Source organism: Synchiropus splendidus, chromosome 15 (assembly GCF_027744825.2).
Source record: "Synchiropus splendidus isolate RoL2022-P1 chromosome 15, RoL_Sspl_1.0, whole genome shotgun sequence".
NCBI classification, from domain to species: Eukaryota; Metazoa; Chordata; class Actinopteri; order Syngnathiformes; family Callionymidae; genus Synchiropus; species Synchiropus splendidus.
The window spans coordinates 13,229,109-13,255,515 of NC_071348.1; the positions used below are offsets into that span (position 1 = coordinate 13,229,109).

A 26,407-nucleotide genomic window follows, 5' to 3' on the forward strand; every position below is an offset into this window, starting at 1 on the left:
CAAGATATATTGACAATGTACATGCAATATAGTAAGTAAACAATGCATCATACAGAATCAACAAAACTACTATCTCAACATGTAAATATATTATATAGTGTAATATAATGAGGACACCATGTTATAATTTAAATATTAGTTCATGACTTACCAGTAAAACAAAAGTTCCCAAGAACTCTGCCATGCACTCACGCACCAAAGCATTCCTTATTTTCAAGGGTTGAAGCTTCTTCATGTTTTGAAGTCAGAAAATAAAAGGCTCTTTCCAAACGGTGTGTCCCTCTGACCTGCTCGTCCACTCTGTGGTCTGTGGAACTGTTTGACTTTTCTCCTTTTCAGCACAGCTGTTTAGAAATCATCACTTATCAATGGATGTCCAGAGCCGCAGATAAAAGTCATAAAGCCACGGATAGTGCAGAGACAGCCAGAAATTCATAGAACTAAATGTCAATAAAAAGAAATTGACTTAAAAAAATGCGTTTTTGCTGAAGACTAGAATTACAAAAACTACAAATACAATTGGAGGTGCATTATAAAACAAGAACACGTGAATTTACTATAAACAAAAAAATAAACAAAAACAACAAAACAAAACACTTTTCATCTCTTTTAATCTCCTCCAGGAAACAAATTGTTTCCTGGAGGAGATTCAATAGTCAACTCATCCTACTGGATGAATTATGTACCCAAAAAATGTCAAAGGGACAATTCATTTATTTATTTGTTGAATCTTTTTCAGCGTCCGTTTATACTTTCACTCACCACAATACAGAGGTGGGAAAATTACATAGAAATATTGATCGCAGAAAAGTGATATCATCTCCATTTGACATCATAATCAAGAACTGAAATGATTCTGAACTTATAGCCAAACAATGCAACATTTTAAACTTAATGATTATTGAAGCTAGAATTTAAATGCTGGTATTTTTCTCTTATATTTTCAATTTGACATAGCCACATTTTAAAAAAGTCACTGATTATTACTAGTCTGACATCATTTCCAAATATTGACTAAGCAGCTGGACTGTGTTTTCAATCATTTCAATGCCAAGGGCATGTTTTACTACAACTACATGAAAAGGTGGCCACCTTTGTTCGCCTCATGGTATCTCAATTTCAAAAACCCAACAGTACATATCGAATACGCTACGGTTGCGTCAACACAACAGACGCATTGGTGCGACGTCAGTCTTTCTAATCATTAGAAGTTGGGACTTGACTGCGGACTCTGGAGTCAGGGGGGTTACGCAACCCTTGAACCAGCTGTGTCGGCTGAAAACAAAACATACCGTCCTGTGGAAGAATATCAAACATGAAAAGTGAAGAGGCGGAACATGGCAGAGAGAACACACTTGTTGAAGTCAGGTTTTAATTTAAAAACAACACAGGTGGCGGCGTCCGATAAAAACATCAAATATCCAGTCGTGGAGCTGCTTTGCATTTACATTAAAATCAGTGCATTTGGAATTTGGCCAGTTAATAAATAGAGGTAGCTACATATTTACACACTTCTTTCAGTGGATACACAGTAAAAAACGTCTTTCATCCGAGCAGCTATATGCCAACGGGACGTGGAAATTCAGCTATTTACAAATGGCACAGTTCTTTGGGCTCCACTGGTCAGTCGTTGCTCTGAAGGTGTACATGTCGCTCTTTATATTTCCTGCCTTTTCATTGGTCGAGAGAGAACGACGTCCACAGGACCCGGAGGAAGCCTTCTGATGAGTGTCCAAGCCTCCAGGCGTCTCATGCCGACCATGCTCACCCCTTCCACCTCCAGCAATTCATCCCCAGGGTAGACCTTGTCGAATGGTCCGCCTGTGAACAAGGAAACATTCTATCTCTTCTTATGGACTGAGGAAAGGGAGTTCATAGTCTCCGCACCCTGAAAGATCTTCTGCACAGTCAGTGGCCGGTTCTCCAGCCCGGATCCACCCTCTAGACTGAAGCCCAAGTCTCGGTTGTTCTTCTCCAGACGCACACAGACCTGCTGAGCTGAATGAAGATTTTCCATCTCAAAACTCCCCCTCAAAGTTACATTTCGAGCTTAAATCCTTACCGATCTCCATGGGGCTAGTCTCCGCTGGCCCCTGAGGTTTAGCCTGAATCCCCTTCTTCACGCTGCCTCCCTTCCTCAGAACCACCACACCCATCTCTCGAGCCTTTGCTCTTCTCAGAACCCTCAGCGCCTCCCAGTGGGCGCATCCACTCAGTGCAGTTCCATTGATGGACAAAACCTGGTCCCCTTCTTGTACTGAGCCTTCCTGTGCTGCCACACCTGTGTGAAACACCCTGTGAACCTAAAAAACGGCATCAGTGAAGGACAAACTGCAGCAGATTCCAGCATCAGAAGCAGTTTCTTACTGTGACTGGTTTGTTCTGGTCCACCCCTCCTGCCAGACTGAAGCCCAGCCCCACACCAACATCCTTGTGGAGAACTACCACATGCACATCGTCCTGGAAGAGTTGAGGAGGCACAAACCAACGTCAGCGTGACAAGCAATTCACTTTGCCAGCCATCATCATTAAGATATTCACAAGGTTCATGCGGTTACTCGTGACACCTACTTTGCAAAGAGACACAGCCGGCAAATAAACTTCTCTTTCTGCTGACTTGGGCAAACATTTAATCCCTCACTAAATATAACACATCAGTATTGAACACATTTCGTAATAAGATTAAGACAGGTGAGTTTATATTGTTATATCCAGCATTGAGGAAGCCACAACTGAGCTCAATTTATGCCCCAGCACAAATGTAGCTGGTAAAACCACAGCTGAGCAGAAGTAACTTTAGCCAAGGGTATCAGTTTGTTTTGAGACGTGAGGTGACGATTATAATGGGTTTTACTGTAGATATACAGTATAGAAGCATCCGCAATGCAGTCACGTTTTAAGCAAAATATAACCTTTTCTTTACTTCTTTTATTTATCCTTTTTCAGGAATCGCACTTACTAATCTCCCTTTGAGACATTTTGTCCATTTCAGACCACTGTAGACCGGTTTGCTGTCACTGCTTTTCTACATTTCTTTCTCTCTCTTGGATGAAGTGGTGGATGAAGTGACCTATGAATCTTGGTTGCATGCGTTCGGGGGTGTCGGAATTTTCTATACTGCTGAAAAAGACTGGCTACTGTGGCTTACTGGATTGGTGTGTGGTGGGGACAGAAGATTGAAGACTTGGACTGTTTTAGAATTTGTTGATGGTCCCTAACAGATGGCAGCTTGTAGCGTTAGCGCTGCCTGTGAGAGTGTGTCCGCCGGCAATATTGGAGCAGATGCTAGTCGAATATCCAACTATTCTCACCACAGCGTTTCACCGATTAAAAAAAAAAAACAAGAAAAAAAACTGTATAGTTAGATACTTTTTTGCCGTAACATATTAATACCATAAATGGTGAATGAAACGGAACTCCACTGGCCATTTCACTAAGTAAGCAAGGAGGGAAGTCAGTAGAGCTAGCAATGCAGTTTTATGGCAACAGACGGCGAGAAACCCCTCAAAAGATTAGTGAATCTAGACCATCAAAAAATGAATCATTTGGTCAGATAAACGGCGACAATCACATCACCTCCTCTGCAGAAGTACAGTAGTAACCGTTGAGTACCTGAAGGCTGTTCTCTCCCAGACCTTTGACGTCTTCAATCAGCCTGTCCAGCTCTTCGGTGGGCAGCACAGACACGTACGACAGAGCTGACATGTCCGAGCTCAACGACGCTGAGCGACGACCGACCGACTTCCACTCCTCACTATCGTTCTCCGATTCACAGTCCACACCAGCGAAGCTATAAAGGTCAGACAAACTGAAAAGCACAAAGAAAAAAGAGGTTATTTTGTGACCTTTCACCGATTTATTTCCAAAAACTCCACACCTGACACTGAAGCTCCGGTTATCCGACTGGCTTATGTTGCTGGTGATGGTGATGGACGACTCTCCAGAGTCGGAATCATAGTTTGAATCCCCGTCTTTTTGTGTGCTTTCATCATCATCAGTGTCGTCATCATTCCAGACCTTGATCTCAGAGTTCCAGTTGGACACCCAAGTCTCCAAATCGGACAGAGGTTTGGATGCAGTTGGTTCTCTTTCTGGAGAAATCAGTTCAGGGATGTTGCTGCGAGACGAAGCGGCAAGTGGGTGCAGGGGAGCCGGAGAGTCATGTGACTCTGGGAAAGTAAATGAGCTCTGGTTGTTTGTGAAAGCGGAGGCTACAGCTTTGTCTGCTGAAAGAGTAGGTGAGAGCTTTGGCGTGTTTGTCGGAGTCTTGTCCAGGTCGGAACTGGGCGAGGTCACTTCAGCGGGTTGCTTTGCCACACCTGCTCCCTGAACGGGAGAACCAGTTGTGATCACAACCCGATCATCAGCAGGGCTCGAGGCTTTTGAGAAATCTGCCTCGTCCATTTGTCCATCTTGAGTGCTGTTATTCAGTGGAATGTCAAGTCCCTGCTTCTGTTCAGAACATACCACAATATTTTCATCAGTTGGACCATGGCTGGCCTCTTCTCCCTTCTCTGACTTTAGCTTTGTCTCTTCACTTGCAGCCTTTTCCTCTGGTTTGTTACCAGCCTCTCGTCCTTCTGCAAGCCCCTCCCATTTGTCCCTCAGACAATCTATTGCCTTGACTGACCCACTCTTCTTCACCCCATCATGGTTGCCGTTGTGTTGTGTCGGCACCGAAAACGCCCGCCTTTGCATCAAGCCCTGCCCCGATCCTCTCTGTGTCATCGCTTCAAACTGGTTGATCTTATTTCTTACGCTCGCAGCAGAGTTAAAATCTGTCTTCACGGAGAATGCTTTTCGACGCAAAGGTTTCAGTTCTCTGTTTTGAGTTTCAGATTCAAAGACATCGTCTGTGCTACTGAACCGTGGCTCAGTGTTTCGGATTAGATCTGTTTTTGCACTCTTACCCTCCAGTTGGTCTCTAACTTTTTCCGTCTTGGTTTCCACGTTACCTGGCCTGGTGGTACTGTTTATAGAAACCGCGCTGGGTGCTACAAAAGATTTGGAAGAAGTGTCATCGAATGCAGGCTGAGGAAAAGTGAATCTGTTGGAAGCTCTTGCTGATCGAATCTGCCCTGCAATTGTGTTCCGACTTCTGGCCCGATCCAAAGACTGAGTTCCTGTCTTGATAAACACGCCATCCCCTTTAACTGCGTCATCCCACGGGTACTTAGTGAACATGTGGCTTTGGTACTCCGGAGCTCTCTCTGAGACGCCTCTTCCCCGCAGAGAAAGCGAAGAGTCAAAACTATATCTGTGCGCGTCCATGTGTGGCGTCAATGTAAGAAAGTTTCTGCTCGGAATTGAGCTTTGGACGTCCCTCTCTGTGGACAGTCGTCTGGGGAAGGTTCCGTGCGTCACCTCCAATGACCTCCGCCTCGGAGCACGGTAGGAGTCGCCGATAAATCCTTCAAAATGGAACGCCGAGCTCTGTCCTTTAGAGTCAGACCCTGAGAAATCTCTGAACCTGCTGTCCTCCTCCATTTTACCAGCATTAGCACCATAGAGTTTCTCTATTCGTTCCAATATACTCTGGCCTCCTCTCGTCCCCAGTGAAGAATTACTCCTGAAAACAGACTGACTTGGCGACTTGAGCCTGGTTGGAACAGAGTGACCCCGACTAAGCATGTCGAAGGATCGCGCCGTCGGACTGCGGGGTAGAAAAACACTCTCTCGCGAAGAGTTGAACGTCTCAATAGAGGACACCACTCTCCCTCTTGAGGCGTTGACATCTCTTCCTCGGAGGTCGTATTGATCACTCGCTGACACAGACTTGTCTGTCAGTCTTGAGAATCGATCGGGGCTTTTGGACCCTGTCCTCCAGTCCAAACTCTTGCTCCTGCTTGATATGTTGAAACTCCTCCAGTCGGCCCTTCCCCTCACATTCTGAGGGCCGTTACTGAGGTCAGTGTTTACGTCTTTGCTAGTCTTGTCTGCTGATCCACTCCAAGTGATATTTGTAGCCTTCAGACAGCCAGACTTGTCGCTCCCTTCCTGCTGGACCGTGGCACTCATGGATCCCCTCGGGCTGCTTGGTTTTCCAGCGACCGCACAGTAATGTGCCGTTGCGGTCACATCAGCATGAATCTCTCCCACTGCTCTACGGTCCCCAGCTTTCTCCTCTTGAGAGGGTGCTCTGGCTTTCCTGATACCAGACCTGCGGGTGAGTCCATATGATGGTGAGCTAGCTGATCTGACCGTGAAGCGCTCTCCATTATTGAATGGACTCGCTGGTGTGCGCAGAAGGTGAAGGTCCATTGTCAGATATGGTGACTGTGTCCAAAGTACCACCCAATAACTTTGAATATCTCCGTCAGATTCCAACTGAAAAGCAGGATCAGTTGGGGTCGTGAGAAGACAAACCCAGAACCTCTTTCATGACGCCATTGAGTGCTTATAGCCCCCTGTCTTGAGAACGATTTCAGTCTTGGAAGTGTATCACATCCTGCCAAACAGAAACACATACAGTCTGTAAAAATATGAACTTGGGTTAAAGAAAGAGCACAGTACACATAAAATTGATAGTCCCTGTGTTGCATGTCAAAACATCTTACTTATTTGGGCCATCTTGTGTTTCAGTCGTGTGTCACCGCTCCTGCTTGTTGCACTTTACCTTGCCACCCCATTGTCATGAGCCATCAGGGGGCGTACCGTAACACTCAGATTCTGAAGAAGAATGTTGCTCCTCTAATGAAGATGTTCACTCACTGAGTATGACAGAGGGTGACACCGCTTCTGAGCATGGTGACGGCAAGTGAGTCGTGCCGTGAGTCCACGTGCAGCACACACTGGAGCTCATGCTTTAAGGGGACCGTGAGAGAAAAGAACAGGTTTGAGGACTTAGAGGACCAGATTGCCCACCCCTGGCATAAAGGGTGTGGGAAAATGGTCTGTGTTCATGCTCCAGCTGTTACAAACACCGATGATGCCCAGCCATCATCACCATTGTTGCTTCAGAGTTGAGGAACAATGTCTTCAGAGGATCAGATAAAGATCAGTAAAAGTGATGTAATTCACTATGGCCGTCGCCTGGTGACATCATGATATGCAAATTGGAGAGTGAATTCTCTTCCATCCCAAAATTTGGATCACATTGTTTTTATTTTATTTATTTTACAGCATGCCTTCATCTCTGACCACCACCAGAAATTGAAAAAAGTTATAGTTCGCTCTTCCTGACGCGCAAATACGTACTGTATCTGATCTTTCATTGAATATCCGCTCGTAAGGATGGGGCCTGTCGAGCAGCACAGCTGAAATGGGATCTCCGTGGGTCATGATATTGATACGCACAGTTCCGCTCCAGTTTTCGCTACACTTTAAATGACTTTAACTCTGAGCCAATATGTGTCTAAAGCTCTTGTGGGTTGAATAAAAGGATTGGGATGGACTGGATTTGGCCCCCGGGTCTTAGGCCGGGCACGAGTGGAGAGCATTGTTGTGGACAGTTTTGACTGTTCAAATGAAGCCTCAAATTGTGTGAGGGAAAGATAAACATCAGGTATTATTTTTAGCTTGAATGCAGTTTCAATGAAGGAGACGTATTACTACCAGTGTCACAATACATTGCACCAATTCTATAGGTCATACGGTAAGTGAAACATTTATGATGAAGGAGCAAAAAGAGATTGTGCTGCTGAATACCAAAAATAAATGTGTAAAAAACAAAAATTTGCTCAACACTGCTATTTCACAGTCAACTTAAATTTGACCATTCTGGAATCAAGCATTAAAATATCTATAATCGTGATGAGTTACTTTTAAAATGTTTAAAATGACATTGAATTAAGACATGGCCATTTATGTCTTTTTTCCACACTCAGTTGACATACACATTACAATGTAAACTGACTGCTACAGACAGCAGTGCTCAGGTCAGTTTAGGGCGCAAAGGGCCTCATGTTATGATAAGCATGCAGTGCAGTACAATACTGGAGCATACCGTCTAGGTGGCTGTTTAACACACACCGATCTACAGTGACTCATTACGTCTGTTCATTTACCTGGAGGATGTTTATAATGGACTCTGCCTCCTTTGTTTACACAAGCAAGGTGCTCATGACTGCTGGCCTACGTCAGCTACACCTGAAGCAAAAAACTGGCAGAACCCACTGGACCACAATCCTTTCTGTGACAACGATATCACAAGTGACACAGTTGTGCAGCATGTTTTGATCGAAACCCGAATTCTAAACAAGGGAAATTGTTAGATAAACAGTACAAAGCAGGCGTCAATATTGGTTTGCTTGCAGCAGAGATAGCGTGATGAGGAGACAATGGCTCGACAGAGATTATGCGTTTGAATCGCTGTCGTTGCTGCAAACTGAAACCTCCAAGAGATTCTCACACAACGGCGCGTTACACATCCGTCACACAGAGCTTATTGTTAACACTAATAAAAACTGGTTCAGAGCTGGGAAATAACACCGTGCCCAAAAATGATACGAATAGTTCTGACCGCAGGAGACTGCCACTAGTTCTTTACCTTCAGAAGTATCAGTTCAAAATTTTTTATTCAGATAATAAAAATAGCTCTGCTTAAAATATTGTGTTTTAAGATAATGTCAACATAAGAACAATAAAGTTGGCGACTCAGACTTGGGTCTGCATGTACCATCCATTTTTTTAGATGAGCATAATAAACCACAGGACAGAAAAGAATTATAGCAAGAGCATCACTTTCTACTATTAGGAGCAGTGGCTCTTCTTCATGTCACCGACAGATGACAGAGCTCCTGATTCCGTTTCAAGGGAAATGCCATGCATAAAAATGTCAAGCTTGGGGGCATCTACAGTAAGGTTGGGGGAGTCCTGCTGGTGCTCTGATGCAGCAGCGTGGGGGTTTCCAGAAACACCTGCTGGGTTGATTTATCTACCCAAGTTGCCAGTAACCTGAACAGCATAAGCCTCTTACCGTGTTACTGTCATCAACTCAAGAATAAACCAATTTCTTTACTCACACTTCACTAACTCAAACAAGAAGAATGAAGAACCTTACCGTGGATGTCACCTGTCAACTTCTTTTAAATGAGGCGTTTCATTTAGAAGAAAACTCATCCTGACCCCTCTCTTTCTTTCTCTCACTCATTCTGCCTTTCCACATCAGCTTTGCATGATGGGTTGTGTACGGTGACGCAAACTAGCTACACTGGTTTCTCCTCTTGTGTTCGCTCTGTCCTTCTCCTTTTCTCTCTCTCCTCCCCCTTCAATTGTTGTTTTCTCTCTCTCTTTATTCCTCCCATGGCAGCATTCTTGACCTCTGTTCAACGTGATAACCTCAAAATCATTCAGAATAGATGGACACAGCAGATTCTAATATCCAGACATTCCTCCCAATGTGTCATGTGACACCAACATTAGAATCAGTCAGCAGCTACCATGTCAGTGACTGATCATCGTTGACATGACGTTTGAATTATTCCCACACCTAGGACAAGGCTAGGTCTAATCGCCAGGGCAGAATTGCTACCAAAATGTATAATCATAGGGCAGTGGTAGCCATACAAAAATACTGTTTAGGTTTGCAAAGGCGTTAAAAGTGAACACATGGCACAAGAAGCAGACAAACTAGTCCCACAGCTTTTCAGATGATTCTGAAAAGTCAATAGGGGGAAAAAAAAACATACTTTTGGATACTCTGTTCTGAACAAAACCCTGTATTAAAATGAACATAGTTCACATTTGAAAGTAAATTATACATACATCAGAAGTTCAGTTTTAAAATGTTCAAATACTATTAAAACAAAGAATAAAGTAATAAAAGCAGAACATGTGAGGTTGTCATATATAATAATGTAAGCAATATGCACAGTATATTGTTGTATAATTTTTTTTTTGAATGACGCCGACAATGAAAGTGTTACGTGTATGTCAACATTTAATCTGAATGGATACATGCATGCTGCAATAATAAATAATAATATAATGGCAGATGATGCATTCTGAAAGTGTCACTGCAAATCTATTGACAAACACAGGGTGAAAATGAAATTGGACTCGACTTACTGTTGGTGTGGAGCGGCTCAGTCCTTGCAGTTCTGCAGGCACCTGCTGCTGTCTTCGGTTGAGTGACAGGAAACTGCGGTCAGCACATCAGCACAGTGCAAGCGTGTCTTCGTGCTACTGAAGACTGGGTCAGAGACAATGATTCTGGGTCACGGCCTAAGTCTCTAATAATGATCCAATCAAAGATTAGCCTACACGATTAGCGCAGACAGAGGCTAAAGTCGTTTCCTACCAGGACAGAGACAACTTTGTGAGTCGTGGTGAATAGTTCCAGTGCACTCAGCAGACACCCACCGCGGCTCCTCGCAGATCAATGGCTTCCAATGTTTCACTCAAACTGCAGAAAATAACAGCACAAGCAAGAGCCATTAGCTTAGAAGGAACCAGCTACCTGAGTCAAACGAGCCTTAAATCTACAGTGAAACATTATCAAGTTGGCTTACACTCATTTCGAGCACTTGCTTTGAAAGAAAAAGATGAGCAAACAATAAATGACAAGCTCTGCACAGCCAACTTCCACCGCACGTTCTCTGGTGCTGACTGGTTCAATTAATTCAATAAGTAAACAGGGATGGAACTCACTTCCGTTTTAACCTTCAGAATGAAAGGGAAGAGCGGAAGCTGGAGATGCTCTTAATACACGATAAAATCACACGCTCACGGAGGTGAATATGTTTCCATTAAACAACTCAAATGAGGGACAACTAGAAGCCAAGACAATTGAATTATTATATAATGATAATCTTGTGTACCTTTTAATTATTGGGAATAACTGGAGCGCTGATTTTGGGGAAGTAGTCACTTTCTAAAATAATGAAAATAAAAAAATAAAATGAATAAATAGGCAATTATATAATATAAATAATATATGTATATTTCGTATGGATAAGTTTCATCACTAAGTTGTTTTTGATTTTGGCGATTGTAAAATTTGAAAAAAAAAAAAAAAAAGAAATGTCAACAACCGCCTGCGTTGTTTTGACTTAACCACTAGGTGTCGCAAAAACCCGTTCGGACGACGCAAGCAATACGTCACTACGATGACAGCGCCCCGTACATGTCACGTGACTCACCAGGAAGTCAACAAAGAAAACTCGGAAATGGCTTCTTTTTGAAACTTGTGATGACTTCTCTTTCTAGTTGGTTTCCGCGGAGTTGGTTTATTTAACCGCAGCGCAAAAGTGCGGCCGTTATAAAAACTGCATTGTGGATCACGGTGCGGTGTTTGGAGGTCAGGCGCTGCTTGTTTCGTGAATAAAAACCCAAAAATGCCTGGTGAAGACCGTCCGCTGTCGAACGTCAATGTTGTGCTTGTCATGGCTTACGGGAGTTTGGTGAGTCTCACAAGTGTTTGTCCTCGGTAAACAACACATGCGTTTGCGATCAACGTGGCTTTGCTGGTGTGCTAATAAAAGCTTAATTAATAATAGATGGAGATGTGTAATACAGTTAAATGGCGGGTCAAGTATTGTGATCTGAAGAAAGTAAACTAAAAACTATTTTGCCGTGTTTTCCACTGAGCATTTTCCTCCCAGATGTCCCCAGATTCTCCTCCCCATTTGTCCAAACCATCTGGCTTGGGTGTACAGAACCAACCTTGGTCTCATTTTACCCTCCTGCAGGTGTTTGTTCTGCTGTTCATTTTTGTGAAAAGGCAAATTATGAGATTTGCGATGAAATCCCGCCGAGGACCTCATGTTCCCATTGGCCACAATGCTCCTAAGGTACACCACACAGAAGCTTCTTCACCTGAGTGCTGAACTGGAAGAGAGTGTGTACTTTGTGCTGTGCAGGAGCTGAAGCAGGAAATTGAAGCCAAACTGAACCACGTCCAAAAAATCCACTTTGAGCCCCGATTGCTGTCGCCAGATGACCACAGATTAACCCAGTCTGGTAGGTGTTTCGCACAGACATGCCTCACTGGTGAAACTTTTATTCTTGCTTTCAAGCCTCTAAACAGAGGAGTATCTGCTTGTTGCAGGTGGCTGCGACTACTTGTACAGGATGAGGGCGCTGGATTCCATCAGAGACACTGGTGGGTGGTGATGAATGGAAGTAGTTGAAGCTGAGACTTGAGTGTAAAAAAAAAAAAAAAAAAACATTTGGGGAACCTTTGTAAGTGCAGGAGTTCCTGGTCCACTGATCACACGTGACAGCTAGGATGATAACAACAACAACAAACATGGAGGAATCCCTGAACAAAAGCAAACAAAAGCATCTGTTTGCTTTTGTTCAGGGGTGTTTTCACTACACAATGGCCAGGGTTTCCACTACTCTGAATGGACTTGAAATTCTTATAAAATTGAGATTCTTATACAAATATTTTCAAGACATTAAAAGAGCTTTAGTTTAAATAAGGTGATATAAAAACTTGCATATAGCCACCATTGTGGTTTATTGTGCTATTGTCAAACTGATGCAAAATAAATAAATGTGTGTGTGTGTGTGTGTGTGTGTGTGTGTGTGTGTGTGTGTGTGTGTGTGTGTGTGTGTGTGTGTGTGTGTGTGTGTGTGTGTGTGTGTGTGTGTGTGTGTGTGTGTGTGTGTGTGGTTTCAAATACTCATTCAGAACCTGCTTTCAGAATAACGTGCTCGTGCTTAATAACCATTATTCGCTAGGTAGTGGTACTGTTATGCATCAAATGACCAGCAGATGTCAGCAGTCCCCAATGAGTTGTTCACCAGGGTCTCGCGTGCTCGATTGAGCGACGCTCGTTTATTGTCGATCTGTGTTTTTGTATACTCTCCACTCTGTTGTTCTTTAGATTTTCCCTTCGCTGAGTTGGGTGGAACGTCCACGGCGGTCACTGCCAAAACCTTCCGAGCTTGGCTTCTGCAACTGAGAAACTCCCACGGCCTTTTCAGAGATAGTGGAAGTTCTCTGATCGACACTGTGCTGGACGGCTACAACAGAGCTCGATATAACGCTGAGGTCAGTGCTTCGTTTCCGTTGCTTCGACTCAGTGACTTTAAATTTGTTCTCGATTGTTGTTTAAACATTGAAGACGTTTTGCGCCCAAAAAACGATATGGTTATGGCGTATAGCGTTGCTTGATAATGTAATATTTTTTTTGCGTAGAATGAGCACCTTTGAATATGATATTTATAGTTTCAACCGACCAATGAAGGTTTTACTCAGATGTTTTTACACTTGACCCGTTATGCAAATAGTTCTTCCAAGCCAAATTTACATGTATTTTGCCTTGACCTGATACACAACAAACCAGCTTCACGTTACATTGACAGTCCGTTAAATAGACAAATAAGTGGAACAAAGAGCAGGTGTTGACTGTCACGATGTTGTCTGCAGACATTCAATGAAGCAGAATTCCAGAGGTTTCGAGAAGCTCTGAATGAACTCGCTTCTTTGTGAGTAAACATGACATCTCCGCACACCTTACAAGACAGATCCCAGTGTTGATCTTCTCTTCCTTCTTATGCTCCAGTGTGAAGTCTCACGGCGGCATCACAGAGCACCGGTTTCACCAGTCGGCAGCCAAAGACCTGACCCACACCGCAGAGTCGGCAGGCTCCTCCACATCCCCCACCCAGAGCACCTACCTCACATCTGCGGCGCAGCAGCGCAGTAAACGGCCCAGGAATTTCTTGGAGCTGAAGAATTTCAAAGATAACTACAACACTCTGGACAGTTCCTTCTGAACCGTGATTCCTCCAGCACTGAACGTTCCAAAACCTGACAGCTGCAAACTGTGACGTGATTGTTACCTTCCAAGCTGTTGCCTTATTTATTGCATTTAGAAATGTATTTATCTTACACTGGGCCGAGGAGCTTGAAGGTTTCATAACAATACATTTTTAAAAAAATATTATGCAGCATTTTATGGGTGCATGTCACATCACTATACAGCGCTGTAGCATGACACAGCATTGTAGCCTTCGGCAGCATTATAACAAGTTTGACCATAAAACCATGGCGTTATGTATAGTGCACTGTTGTGCTGACAGTGTACTGCACACTGCATGTGGCATGACTTTATTGTAACAGGAGGCAGCCTTGTATCACCACCAGCTAGTATGATGCAGCAGGATTTCAAATGTAATGCCTTGTTAAACCAGTGTAGGAGCATGTCTGTTCACTCAGTCAGACGTTTTGCATCTGTAATAGTCATTTTTCTAATCTGTTAAAGTGATTAGGTTGTAAAAAACGTTATCAAGATGTCTGACAATACTTCTATTGATGCTATACTCATTTATAATGTGTTCTTTGACCTTGACCAAATCAAGTATCACAGCTTTATCACATGATTTAAAGTCCTGTAACATTATGTAACACAAGACAATCACTGTTAACTAGAAGCATTCTTTATTTAATCTGCTGTATGTCTCTTGAAAGTCTCTAAACTGGTTTGTATCAAAGCCATATTTTTTTAAATCAAGCCTTTTTATGAATAAGTGCAATTTAAAATCAGCTTTTATAACCGCATTGCCTTCCAAACAGTATTCCAGTGTATTAAACATTTTCACTGTGAAATATTGCGATTTTTTTTTCTTTGCCTATGACCTCAGCCAGAACGTTTGCCATTTTTTTTCTCACAGATTTGTCAGTAATCTACTTTAACTATGTGACAAGAAATAAAGATGAACATGATCGCTCAGGTTGTGCCGTATTGCCGATTTATTTTTTTTCGTACGAAGGTTGTCCAACAGAGAACACGAAACAAGTTGTTCATTTCCAAAAAAAAAGTTTATTCTTTAAAACCACAGACAAATATCATAACCAAAACATACTTTATACAAAACCACACCCTGTCAGGAGGTTTTGAGTCATAAATAAATACAAAGAAAAGTTTAGAAATAAAAGTTTGTCAGTTTGCTTTGGAAAGAAAATATGTACAAAACATGGAACTGAAATGCATCACAGGAAGTATTAAAAACAATAAAACCTATGTACAATAGCATCAGCTGTTCAGTAAAAGTCACAGTTTAAGTGCCCGATTTGTATAAATTCATATCATAAGCTACCAAGTCATGGTCAGTATGGTTGAGTGGAGCTCGGTTATGAGGTGGTTAATAATTTATACTTCAAATCCATTTATTCTGGCATCATGCTGTTATCTTAACCAAGTATTCTTATGCAACGCTCAAAACACGGCACTCATGTTAACAGAAGGCATCAGCTTTAGTTTACCTACAGAGACAGCTGGTGGAAACGTCCTAAATGAACCACAAGTCTTTCCTTCATGTCGTCATTATTAACTTGGATTTCCTCAAACTTTGGTTCCGTCTACAGTCAGAGGCTTTGATGGTTCTGTGTTTCCTTCACTGCTGCCTCATGACTTAATCTCGATGACTTTGATGAAGGGGAGGGGCTTGCTGGAGGAGGTGGAGGGTTTGATGGGTTTGCTGTGGAGGCAAAAAATGTTTGGGAAATTGGGAAAGTGTTTTTAACTTGCGTGTAAATTATGAGTGGCATAAGAAGTGCCACTAATTTAGAATAGTATTATCCTTACAAATCAATGCAACAAGTAAAAAAAAACTAGAAAAGGAGAATTATAATGTAAAATACATTTGAAGAGAAAGCAATTGTAATATTTAACTATTTTTGCATCACACAATTGCTAACAATTGATCAATGATTCCTAAAGAAAATGCTAAAATCGGACATCATTTTACTTGGATTGACAAAGAGGAACTGTTACCTGTAGACAATCTGGGGGTTCCGCTCTGAAGACAGGTAGGAGTTGGACTTTTGTCCACCCAGGAAGTAATCCATCTGGTCATGCATTTCACGATTCTGCACACAAGAATACACAAATCTTTGGTTGGACATCTATGGGATATACACTTTGTCATACTGTATATATGAGTAACCCAGCAACACCCGCATAAATAAAGAGGTGGATTCAGCATACTTTAAATGAGACTTCTGACACAGCTAGCCTCATTTTCACTTCCATGTTTCCCTGTAAAATAAATCTTGCTGACGGATTCTATTCCCACATAACTGTTTAATTCTTCTCTGAAATACTCCTCGATACTGTTATCTTTTCAGTTAAATGCATTTTAAAAAGGCTTAATTTGACATTAGTTGCTAGAAAATATATCTGAGTGAAAGGTATTTTCTTAAAAAAAAGAAAATCCAACGCATCCAAATACATCCAATATATTTATATGTAGATCAATAAACCTGTTAAGTGTGATATGAAAGAGATGGGCGGATTTATTCATGGATGACTGAGCGCTGTTCCACAGCCCATCCTCACCTCAGCCTCCAGGAAAGCCACTTTCTCCTGCAGCTCTTGAATGACACGGTCCCGCTCCTGGATCACCATGCGAGAGTTCTGGAGCTAGAGCCCAACAAACACACAGTCAAACCCTGACGTCCGCCCAAATATTAACTCAGCCTAAACTTGTTGGCATGAGACCATCTCATCACATGTGCGTCTCACCTGCTCGATCATGTGTCGGACTTTCCTCTGCTGGCTCTTCAGCATGTCGTCCAGATGGTGGATCTTTTCTTTCAGGATGGCCACCTCCTTCTCCAGCTGCTCAGCTCTGAGAAAAACACAGTTATGAGCTTTGAGAATGAGACATTCCTCGGCGTGCTTGTAATTCTGGGGTGTGCCGGCGGACCTTTCATCTCGCTGCTTGCCCTCCTCTCTGATCTGGCGCAGCTCTTTCAGCTCCGCTTCACGGCTGCGGATGGTTTCTCTCAGGGTGGCGCTCTCCTTCTCCATCCCGCCCAGCAACCTTTGCAGGTCTTCGATGCGCTCATCTTTCCTGCTGCACGCTTCTTCTGCACTCTTCAGCTGCTCCTCCTGGTCGCTCAGACGTTCCTTCAGTCTGACACCTTCAGCCTTTGAAACAGTTACACAATGTTTACAAACATTTCATCAAACGTTGAATTATCATCTTCGCTATTTACCTGCAGCCTTTCTCTCTCCTCCTGGTGCTTCTTCTCTGCCTCCTGGAGCTGTGCGTAGAGGCGCTTGCTCACTTCCCGCAGCTTGTTTCTCTCCGCTTCTTCCTCGGCCTCCTGACAGAGACACATTCTTTAATTATGACCACAGCCATTATTGCAGTGAGCTCAGCAGAAAAACAGGTGTGTCCCGGTCTTACTGGATCAGTTTCTGCAGTAACGCCGAGCGGTGAATCACATGTGGAGTTGTAGTTTTACGCAAAACTATTAGCTCAATTGTCGCGGCGTTATTGTGGAAAACAAGCTATTACAGGATGGAACGTGTGCTACGCTAGGAACAGCGTGTGCTGCTCTGTCACGTTGCACTTGCTCCTAATACTGTGGCAATATTTACCCCACCTCTGTTTGACCAGATCTTCTCTTTGATTAACATTCAAGATATGAATGTGAAGATCAGAACCTCCGCCAGAGGGTTTTGTTTTCGCTACCATGTCTTTTTACTAGATTTCAATAATGGAATGAGGAACAGAGATATTTTGGTGGTGTTCCGGATTCCAACTCGACTCGGCCGTCTTGCCCTTTACCGACTTTCTTACCTTCTACTGAGAGCATAGCACCATAAAGTCCCACTCGATGGATCTTATCGTTCAAGTGTGATGATATCTATGGTTTTTAAAAAATGTTTTCCATTTCTATCATAAAACGGTGCACCACAGGGGTCTACTGTTGGACAGTTATCGTTGTTTTGGACGGACTACCTTTTATTCCAAAGGGCTGTTTTCTGCTTCCCTAGGATTTACTGTCCGTTCACATTCTGTTGTGCGTCACTTTATTGCTAAGCTCAGTGCTTCAACAACCCAAATCAGATCTGGAATCTGCGGCATTACAATTGGATTTAATGGAGAAGCTGGAACAAGACAGTAGATTATAATAACAACACTGAGTGTCCAGCACTTAACAAGATATTCTGATTTCAAGCACTTGTTGGCATTTAAAAGTCAGTTAAAAAAAAAGGTTCAGATGTGTTTAGATTTCTCTCTAGTATAAAGACAGCTGTGGCAAAATTCTTTTACCGGCGCTGTTGTGTGTAACACAATTAAGCAAGGAGCTACTCACTTGTCCCTCAACTTTAGCTCCACTTTTTGATGACTTCTTGAACGGAACCTTCCATCCATTCGTCTGCATCTGAAGAGGAAGATTGTGAGTTTAAGTTTAAGATGAGAGCAGAGGAAACACAATGAAGGGAAGAGACAAACCTTAGTTTTGGCCGCCATCTGCTCCCTCAGCGTCTTCAGGCAGTACCTCACCTGGACACACAATAACACCAAGTAAGAACAGGACACAAATCTGAGAGGGCGGGTCCGGGTGACTGACCTCTTGAATCTGGGAAACTTCATCCGACAACATCTTCAGACTCTGTTGCTGTTTGTGAGTCTCTTGAGCACGAGCGTCCAGATACACCTAGACCAAAGCAGCAGCAGGAAATGAAACACGTTGGAAACAACAACAACAACAAGGCAGGGTTCTGAGCCACACCCACCTTGATAACCTCCACTTGCTCCTGCGGGCACTTGACTGGTTCAGGGGTGACAAATGTTTTGTCGCTGGGCGGCTGCACCAGAGCGAACGCACGTCCGATTGGCTGGAGATCAGAGAGCTTAGTTAGCGGCGCATGTGGGGACAAGCAGCAATTAAAATAATCTCATAGCTCTCAGTGATCTGTAAACGTAATGTGGGGCATGGCCTCATTTTGGCAGCGTTTAAGGGAAATATTTGTCATCCCTTTTTTCAAAGCGTGAACGTCAAAACGCAAGGTGAGATGCAGCTCAACTTAAAGCGCTTAGCTGCTTTTCTTTTATCATACGTCGATGTGCGTCGCTCCATCTGAAGGTCATGGGGTCAGAACCCTGGGGGTCATGACCTGTCCCGGGTCTGCCCCAGGGCCTCCTCCCAGTTGGCCTTTTTTTCTGGCATAAGGCCAGAGCCAGTAGACGTTGGTGTTGACATCAAAAAGTAACTACCTTAAACTGTGAAATTCTACAAACTGATGTTTGCTCTTCACTGAAATGTATTCACAGTTATCACCTCTACAGCATGTAATTACTCATAATTACAGGTGTCTCTTTATGATTATTTATCGTGTTTTATCATCTTAAAAACGACAGCTCAGTCTGTGATATTGTTATTATGCGCTTATGTGAAGAGTCTAATGCTCCAAATGACCATATAATTTCAGCAATAATCTGTGTACAACTGACTGTGGCCGACTTCGGTCAGGCTGTAATTTTCTGTACTCAAACTATCCTGCAAACATCTGCCATGACTGTGTTTGGATGCAACATGGAGTGGGACCGTGAAAGAGGAGGGTGGGGCTGGTGTTACATAACTAGCTCTTTTGGTGTCCAGGGAGCGAGATGTCGCGGGGAAAAGTCCAAATGTGTTGCCTCATTGTCCGTAGAGAGCTTTAAAGACAAAATCTCTGAGGCATTTAAAAACAATAAATGTTCCACTTGAGGTCCAAAACGTCCCTTTCTCAGTCCTCTCAAGTTAACTGGTAGATCATGAATATCATTTTTCCATCTGGTCCGTAGAATTTAATGCAAAACCATTCGCCAGCCATCTAAGGAAGACTCTACCGTCCCATAAATCCATTTACCCTTCTTTATAGGTTCATTTTTCCATCCTATTTTCAATGAATCCCACCTGTGCCAGGGATAGTCCTGAGTCCCCTCACTCATGAACCAGACTTTTTACTTGTTTCTAAGTCACATTTCAAAACTATTTTTATGCCCTAAATCCAAGTAATGAAAGTCTTTATCGCACGTCTTTGCTGGAATGCTAGTCAGTATTTAAAACCTTTCAGTCCTTATCATCCGTGCAGGTGATCATTGGTGACATGTGGTGGCATTTGAGTTTGCAGGAATGCGGTAAGTTGGGTGTGTAGTGAAGGAACAGGCGCTCTGAGCTCATTCCTAATGATTAGTGAGGTGACATAATAACAGGCGTTGAGGTGTCACCTAAAACAATCAAACATGCAGCATAGATTTATAAATCTTCAACTTGTCAGGTCATGCTTAGAAAAAATAAAAAAACTCTCTTGACTTTTCAGGTCATGCACATCATAGCGTGTGACTGTATCTGGGCTCAAATGAGTTTCTTTAAGAATGAATATTGAAAACATTGTGTATGAAGAAAACAGTTTCCGTCATGACGCTCACCTTGTCCCGGTTCTGCTGCTCGGTCTGGTTCTGGTTGTGCAGAGTGAGTCGGAGTCTCCTGTACCGGTCCTGGAGGAGTGAGTGAACAAAGCAGAAGTGAATCCACAAAGAAACCGTTATGTGATGGAGCGGCTGATGAAGGACTATTTTGAGCCGAAGGAGAAGGCGAGGGGGGAACGGAGAGGAGGAGAGACTGAGTCATACTCATAAGGGAGATGGGAGAAGGAGGGAGACGGGCGGTGACCAGGAAGACAGAAGGGTACGAGCGTCAGAGTGAAGTTTTTTTTCAGAGTTACACAGAGACAGATTGTTTGGTTTTAAGTGTGTGCTGCAGACGTCATGGGGACTTTAGGCGGAAACTCTCCTGATGCTCTGCAAGCAGTGGACACTCTGGATGGATTTCTGGGAATGTAGGCTGAAGCATTTCCGTGGCAACCAAATCTAAACAACAGATGCTTTAAAGTGTCCCTCTTTAGCCACAATAACTACAGATCTGTCACAATTGACTTCAACAGGAAATGCTTCAGTCAGGATATCCTTGAGTGAAGGGAGCCCCCCTGCACAGTGGAGGGTGGGAGGGTGACTGAAGAATGCAGACATAAGTGGACATGTAAACATCCTTATATAACTGAAGTATGTGTGTCTGGTGGGTCTCACTCTGACCTCGTGGAGAGAGACAGAGCAGATGAGGAAGAAATGTCCGCAATGTTCTCTTGGTACGTCACACAGCTGATGCACCACAGGCGAAGCTAGCACGCTGACTTATTAATCCATTCCACAGCTCTCTTGGGTGACCGGACGTTTGTACTAGAGGAACCATGACAACAGCACTGAACTTCCCTGGAAGGATGGAACTCAAAGGAATGTCCAGCTGTTGAATGCAGACCAGCACTTGCTCTATTGGGAATACTGTATTTGACTTGGGCTACTTTGTTATTGAAATTATTTCCACGTTTGCTGGCAAGTATTGGGCATTTTTTTTACCCAGTTTGATTTCTGAAGTGAAACTAAGGTGCTATAATTTGAAGCCGACTTGAGAAATATTTTTTATGAATCATTTTTAAACATTCATTTTGAATATTATCTATAGTAATATTTTGTTGTGCGACAAAGCCATGTCCTAAAATTCTTTTGAGCATCTCATCTCGATAGTTACTCAGCTCACAAAATGTGAAAATCATCCAGAATTTATGCATAGCATACCTTTCTTGGTCATAAAATCACAAATTATTTCATGCTAATTGGATGAATCTCTTGTTCATTTCTTGGATTGACCTACTTCTACCTCGTTCTGCCTTCCTGAACACATAGATTCAATTTCAGTTTCAAAATTAAGAGGATCATATGCATTGTCCAAACCATTGGCAACCTCAATTGCTTGTTATCTTATCAAAAGGAATTACTTCCTAATCTTGTGTGGTAATATTATCTACAAAGGGACGTGAAGGTAAGTATAGTATGACTGAAATGGTTGGAGGTAAAACGTCCAGAAACAGTGGGCCACCTTGTTGTGGCAGGCCAGACAAAGGTGGCACATCCATTGTTTGATCAGATCATGGAAAAGTCAACAGTGCGTAATGACATAATGCATATATAGCTGCTGCAGCTCCAGAGAGGCCTCAGTAAACAGAAGTCAGGAAATGAAAGCACAGAATCCCCCACCTGCTCGGAATGTTTTCTCCTCACATTACACAAAAGTAAAAGCTGAAATGGAGAGAAAGCATTTGGGAGGGAGAGAGAACAAACAGTAGAGCGGTTGTTCAGAAGGAATCCGTCGTGATTTAACTCTCTGACTCTTCATGGTCAAGCAAACAAAGACTCAGCAGTCCTCGCTCTGCCATCAACTCGGACAAAAATGCTGCCACTTTCCGAGATAACCTGTAATACTAGACCTCCTGGGAACACAAGCACACACACTATTCACTTGTCTGAAATGTGAACCTGAGCACACAGCAGCCACGCTGACGGGCACAGCCACAATGGGCACAAAGGACGACGGTGTATGACCCGACTAAAAGGCTTAAAGGGCATGAACAAGCTTTTGTTTTGGTATTGGAAAACCGAAAATCATCTGGGATGCTGCTGCTGAAGGGGAGCCATGCCTGTGTAAAAAGAGCAGGGAAAGAATTCTGTTGCTATGAAACTGCTATCTCACCTGCATTCCATTACTGCCCACTGCCTGTGTTTATGAGCATACTTTTGGATGGCGCTAATACCTGTTCTTTCTTTCTCACACACCTGCAGGCCTGATGCTGCTTCTGTTCTCAGTCTGACTATCTCATAAATCTGTGAGCCCAAGGCACGTTGAAGCCATTTCTCCAGTTTCAATAACACATTTGTACTTTCACCCAAGCATCAGTGTACAGCACGACAAGTTTGCAAGAAAAATGGACCTGGTTTCAGGCGAAAGGGTCGCTCGGTTTACGTGAAAATAGAGTTACATAACTATTATCAGATGTCAAAAACTAGTCATTTTATCCGGCTGTGAATTAAAATAAGCAAGACATGTTGCATATGTTGAATCAGAAATATGGAGTAAACTGTCATTTTTTAAATCACAATTAATGGTGAATTAATCTCACATTTAGAATCTGTTTTAAATATAAGGAAGATATTATCAGAGTTGCCAATAATGTTGAAGATGTTATGCTTTTAGCATGTGCCTTGAGGTTATTGTAAAGAATGTTCCTGACAGTGTCTGTTATGTTGGGTTGTTGGAGTAAAGAAGTGTTGCATGAGGAAAGCATTATCGGCCACTCTGCTGTTGAGAACATCTTCCTTTAAGAGCAGATACAAAATGAGTGATAAATGAACCGTTTCCTCATTGTGTAACAATAAAATGATCAGTGAGATATTGGCAAATCACCTTGTCCCAGTTTTCCTGATGAGAAGTCAGAAGTATTTATTTTATTTCCCCTCCTGCTATGTTTGATATGAGTTCAGAACTTTGTGGTTTATCGTATTTGAAAAAGCTATTTTGGAAAAAAAGACCACAGATCCCACAATTCCAACCATAGGAAAAGATGTTTGTCATGTTCAGATGCTTGTTGACGTCTCGGCCCTCACCAAGCATGTTGACCTTTAGGTCGCTCACCCATGCGTGCGAACGTGATCACTGTGTAAATTTTAACCCTTCAGCAGAGGCGTGAAGTGTTGTGACATATATTGACTGTGTAGGGAAACAGGTGGAACTCCTGAAACCATAATGGGACGCCCTTATATGTCTATGCTCAGACTGTGACTCGCATGTGAATAAGAGTGTTCTGGCTAATGTGGCTTTACGTAGACAGGAGTCGCGTTTTGGCTGTTTCCCAGCGGATGAGGTCAGACTTCCCCGACTGAAACAGCGATGAGGAAAGAGAGCGGGAATGTGTCCAGTCTTGCTGGGAAACCAGTTGAGTGTGGGCACATTTTCAGCGGTGAGGAAACATCACAGGTGTGCTAGGTTCTTAATTAGTTGAGTAATCGCCCAAATACGAATATGACGCAAGAACAATGACATCATCCATAAATTCTCCTCTTATGTTTGTCAAGGGTTTTGCTTACATACTTGACATGCAGTTGGGGAAAAAATATAACAACATAAGAGGAATAAAGGTGTCAGAACAGAGTAGAGAAGGTCAAATATTTTCACGTTTTACTAAGTAGTGTCAATAGTATTTTAAGAAAACAACTATGTAGACAAAAGAAAATGTGTTTCACATGCAAACATAATAAGACTTGCGTACAGAAATCCCTCTGGGCACGGAGGAAAAAAAGGGGTTTCAAGTTTTGTCCGAAGATCTATGAAATGACTTTTGGTCAACCTGTCAAAAGCTGCATTGCGAGTTGAAGTTTCGATTGTTGAACCATAGCGATAACAGAGTTATTTAAATATGTCCTGGCGATACAAGTGTGGTAAAAGTCAAAGCATTTATTATGTCCTCACGATAGCTATCAGCCACTAAACAAATACCAGGTGGATTTCTTTGGCGGTACAGCACATTCTTCATCTCAATTCACTTTATTGTTCTGACCTTTCATCCGATGGTTATGTAACTTTTAGTTTGGGAATAGAATGCTCTGCCTCTGCTCAGAATTTCATATGTGATCGTGTAGGTTTTTCATATAGGATCTGATCCGATGTCCGGCTGACGTTGAGACTGCTGATAAGGGGAAAGTGTCATGTTGCTGTGGAAGAGCATAAAAACCATTTTAGGTCAACTGTTTGCTCAGACTGGTGAATCATTGAACCTTTACTGCCTTTACCAAGATATCCATCTACATCACAGAGTTTCTGAGCGTCATCTACTCGGTCAACACCTTTTACAATAAAAAGTTGTCTTGAATTACTGCTGAACTCGGTGAACAATTTGATGCCCATTTGGTTCGCCCTTTGGTCAGCAACTTACCAGTGGCTCCGGTGCTTCTAAGACAAGTTTAAAGATTAATTTCTTCACATCTGTTATCACGAGACATGAAGGACTTGTATGGGGCAAAAGGTTGTAGAATGTGGCGATATATTCACATGTTGCTCGCACTCATTATGCGTTCAAATGTATTTAATCTTTAAATGAGTGCGTACATCAACACTTAAATACAGGTATGGTGACCCACTTGGGATACAAATGACTATTACACAGGCATTATCTGAATAAGCTAAATGGATATGCTTATTACTGAGGCACTACAGTTAAAAGTAAAGCTGTTCTAAGAGGTTTTAGTTACTTCGACTTAAATAATTGAAATATAATATGAATTATAGTATCAACATTCTTGACTCCAACAAGAGCACAATGTGAAGTTGAACGGACCACAGATAGTTCTTGAAGTTGCGCGTAAAAACCTTCTGACCTCTGTCAGACCTGCAGGTTTAAACCCTGCAGTGAAGGGAGCAGACGCTCACAGTGACAGCAGCAGCTCCTGAACTGATGTCTCCGCCACTTGCTCAGCAGGGAAAGAATTAATACTTTAATTTGGAGCGACCCCACAGAGAGCAGATGAGGATCAGAGGCTCAGTCGATACTGTCACCTGAATCCCAACATGTGAGGGGATATAAACAGCTACTACTAGTCTCGTCCATTTGTTTTGGACTTTGGCGGACGCGAGAAAAGTTGGCGACTTACCGCATTGTCTTGGTTCCTGATGTCCTCAATTGTGCACAAGCTCCTTGTCACAGCACTCATCTTGCTTCTCCAAGTTCACAGGCAACAGCAGCTCCACAAACAAACCAGGTCCACAGTAGCCGGTGTCTGAGTTGAGAGTCCGACCCCGCTCCAGCACTGTGAGTGATCCTCTCTCTCTACGTCACCGACGGAGGGACACGCCCACTGAGGAGTCAACCACGGCTCCAAATAGGGAACTTGAATCATCCAGAGCATAAGAACGCAGAGAAACCTGTTGCTGGATGCACGGGATAATAAAAAAAAACCTCATCGCCATTTGAAATTCCAATGGAGGGATGTTTAAGAGTGATCAGACTTCATGAATTACACTGAACAAAATTGAACACGCAACATGTTATCCTGCTTTCCTAGTGTTATGTGTTTTGCCCAGTAAGAATGTTATTTACAAGACACTTTTTTATTGTCAGACGGAAGGTTTTAATTGAATTTTTGTTCACTGTATGTAGAAGCCTCTGGAACTGAAGGAATTCACTGAAGATGACCTTGTGCCGTACATGTGCAGAAGCTTCACTCCAAGCTCTTTGGAGTGAAGGGCGAAGATCTCACTTTGCCATAGTCAAACCTCCATTTCACCGGGAAGAAATAAATAAAAAAATCCCGCAACACAATCCTTATCAGGATTTTTTTAAAACTTTTATTTTACTGTTGCCTCTTATTTGTGTGTGTAGGGTTGCGACAAAAAACATCTGCATGCATCAATCTATACTAGGAGTGACAACACACTATAAAATTTGCTTCAAATTCACTTGTCGACTAGTCTGGGAAGTGACAAGTGACTGGCAACAACACCCAACAAAAAGTCTACGCGACAAAACCGTAAACATTAAGTATAGGAGAACTTTTCACCCTGAACATTTAAGGTCCGACGATGGCCAGTGACAGAGTTATGGTCACACTAGCTAACATATATTTGGCTGTCTCCCTCCAGTGTCACCGCAGCGTGCCGGGAGATTCCAAAAAAAGTCGACAAATGCGTTGGTTAGTCAACAATGAAAATAGTTGTTAGTGGCAGCCTTGATATATTCCTGCTATTAACATGAAATTATAGACTAGGTCATGTGTTAGTGTACATCATGTGGCCCACGAGCCTTAGGTTTGACATCCCTCTTCTCAGTTCATAGTGAAGACATTTAAT

The 26,407-nt window shown here is 42.8% G+C and overlaps 3 protein-coding genes across 7 annotated transcripts; 1 reads left to right on the plus strand and 2 right to left on the minus strand.

Moving 5' to 3' along the window:
• Positions 1–743: 743 nt before the first annotated feature.
• si:dkey-92i15.4 (uncharacterized) lies at positions 744–10,558 on the minus strand. Of its 5 annotated transcripts, none has more exons than XM_053843703.1 (9): positions 10,452–10,558; positions 10,241–10,345; positions 10,009–10,132; positions 3,878–6,448; positions 3,613–3,808; positions 2,368–2,460; positions 2,063–2,303; positions 1,888–1,993; positions 744–1,821 (listed from the first exon to the last, which is right to left on the minus strand). In XM_053843703.1, the coding sequence occupies exons 4-9, from the start codon at positions 6,259–6,261 to the stop codon at positions 1,788–1,790; spliced, it is 3,054 nt and encodes a 1,017-aa protein (XP_053699678.1). In that variant the 5' UTR covers positions 6,262–6,448; positions 10,009–10,132; positions 10,241–10,345; positions 10,452–10,558; the 3' UTR covers positions 744–1,787. The 5 variants fall into 5 exon arrangements, with proteins under 5 accessions (XP_053699678.1, XP_053699674.1, XP_053699676.1 ...); XM_053843699.1 differs by having other exon boundaries at positions 1,888–1,998; XM_053843701.1 differs by lacking the exon at positions 1,888–1,993.
• Positions 10,559–11,087: 529 nt separating this feature from the next.
• Positions 11,088–14,597, plus strand: c15h1orf43 (chromosome 15 C1orf43 homolog). The gene is made up of 7 exons (XM_053843704.1): positions 11,088–11,342; positions 11,631–11,732; positions 11,802–11,901; positions 11,990–12,043; positions 12,774–12,940; positions 13,319–13,377; positions 13,455–14,597. Exons 1-7 carry the CDS (start codon positions 11,277–11,279, stop codon positions 13,666–13,668), a joined length of 762 nt encoding a protein of 253 aa, XP_053699679.1. The 5' UTR covers positions 11,088–11,276; the 3' UTR covers positions 13,669–14,597.
• Positions 14,598–14,707: 110 nt separating this feature from the next.
• Positions 14,708–25,376, minus strand: tuft1a (tuftelin 1a). Its single transcript, XM_053843876.1, has 12 exons — positions 25,213–25,376; positions 20,107–20,175; positions 18,429–18,530; positions 18,263–18,349; positions 18,145–18,195; positions 18,005–18,073; positions 16,895–17,005; positions 16,603–16,826; positions 16,419–16,524; positions 16,233–16,316; positions 15,669–15,763; positions 14,708–15,372 (listed from the first exon to the last, which is right to left on the minus strand). Exons 1-12 carry the CDS (start codon positions 25,270–25,272, stop codon positions 15,300–15,302), a joined length of 1,131 nt encoding a protein of 376 aa, XP_053699851.1. The 5' UTR covers positions 25,273–25,376; the 3' UTR covers positions 14,708–15,299.
• Between the last annotated feature and the right edge of the window lie 1,031 nt (positions 25,377–26,407).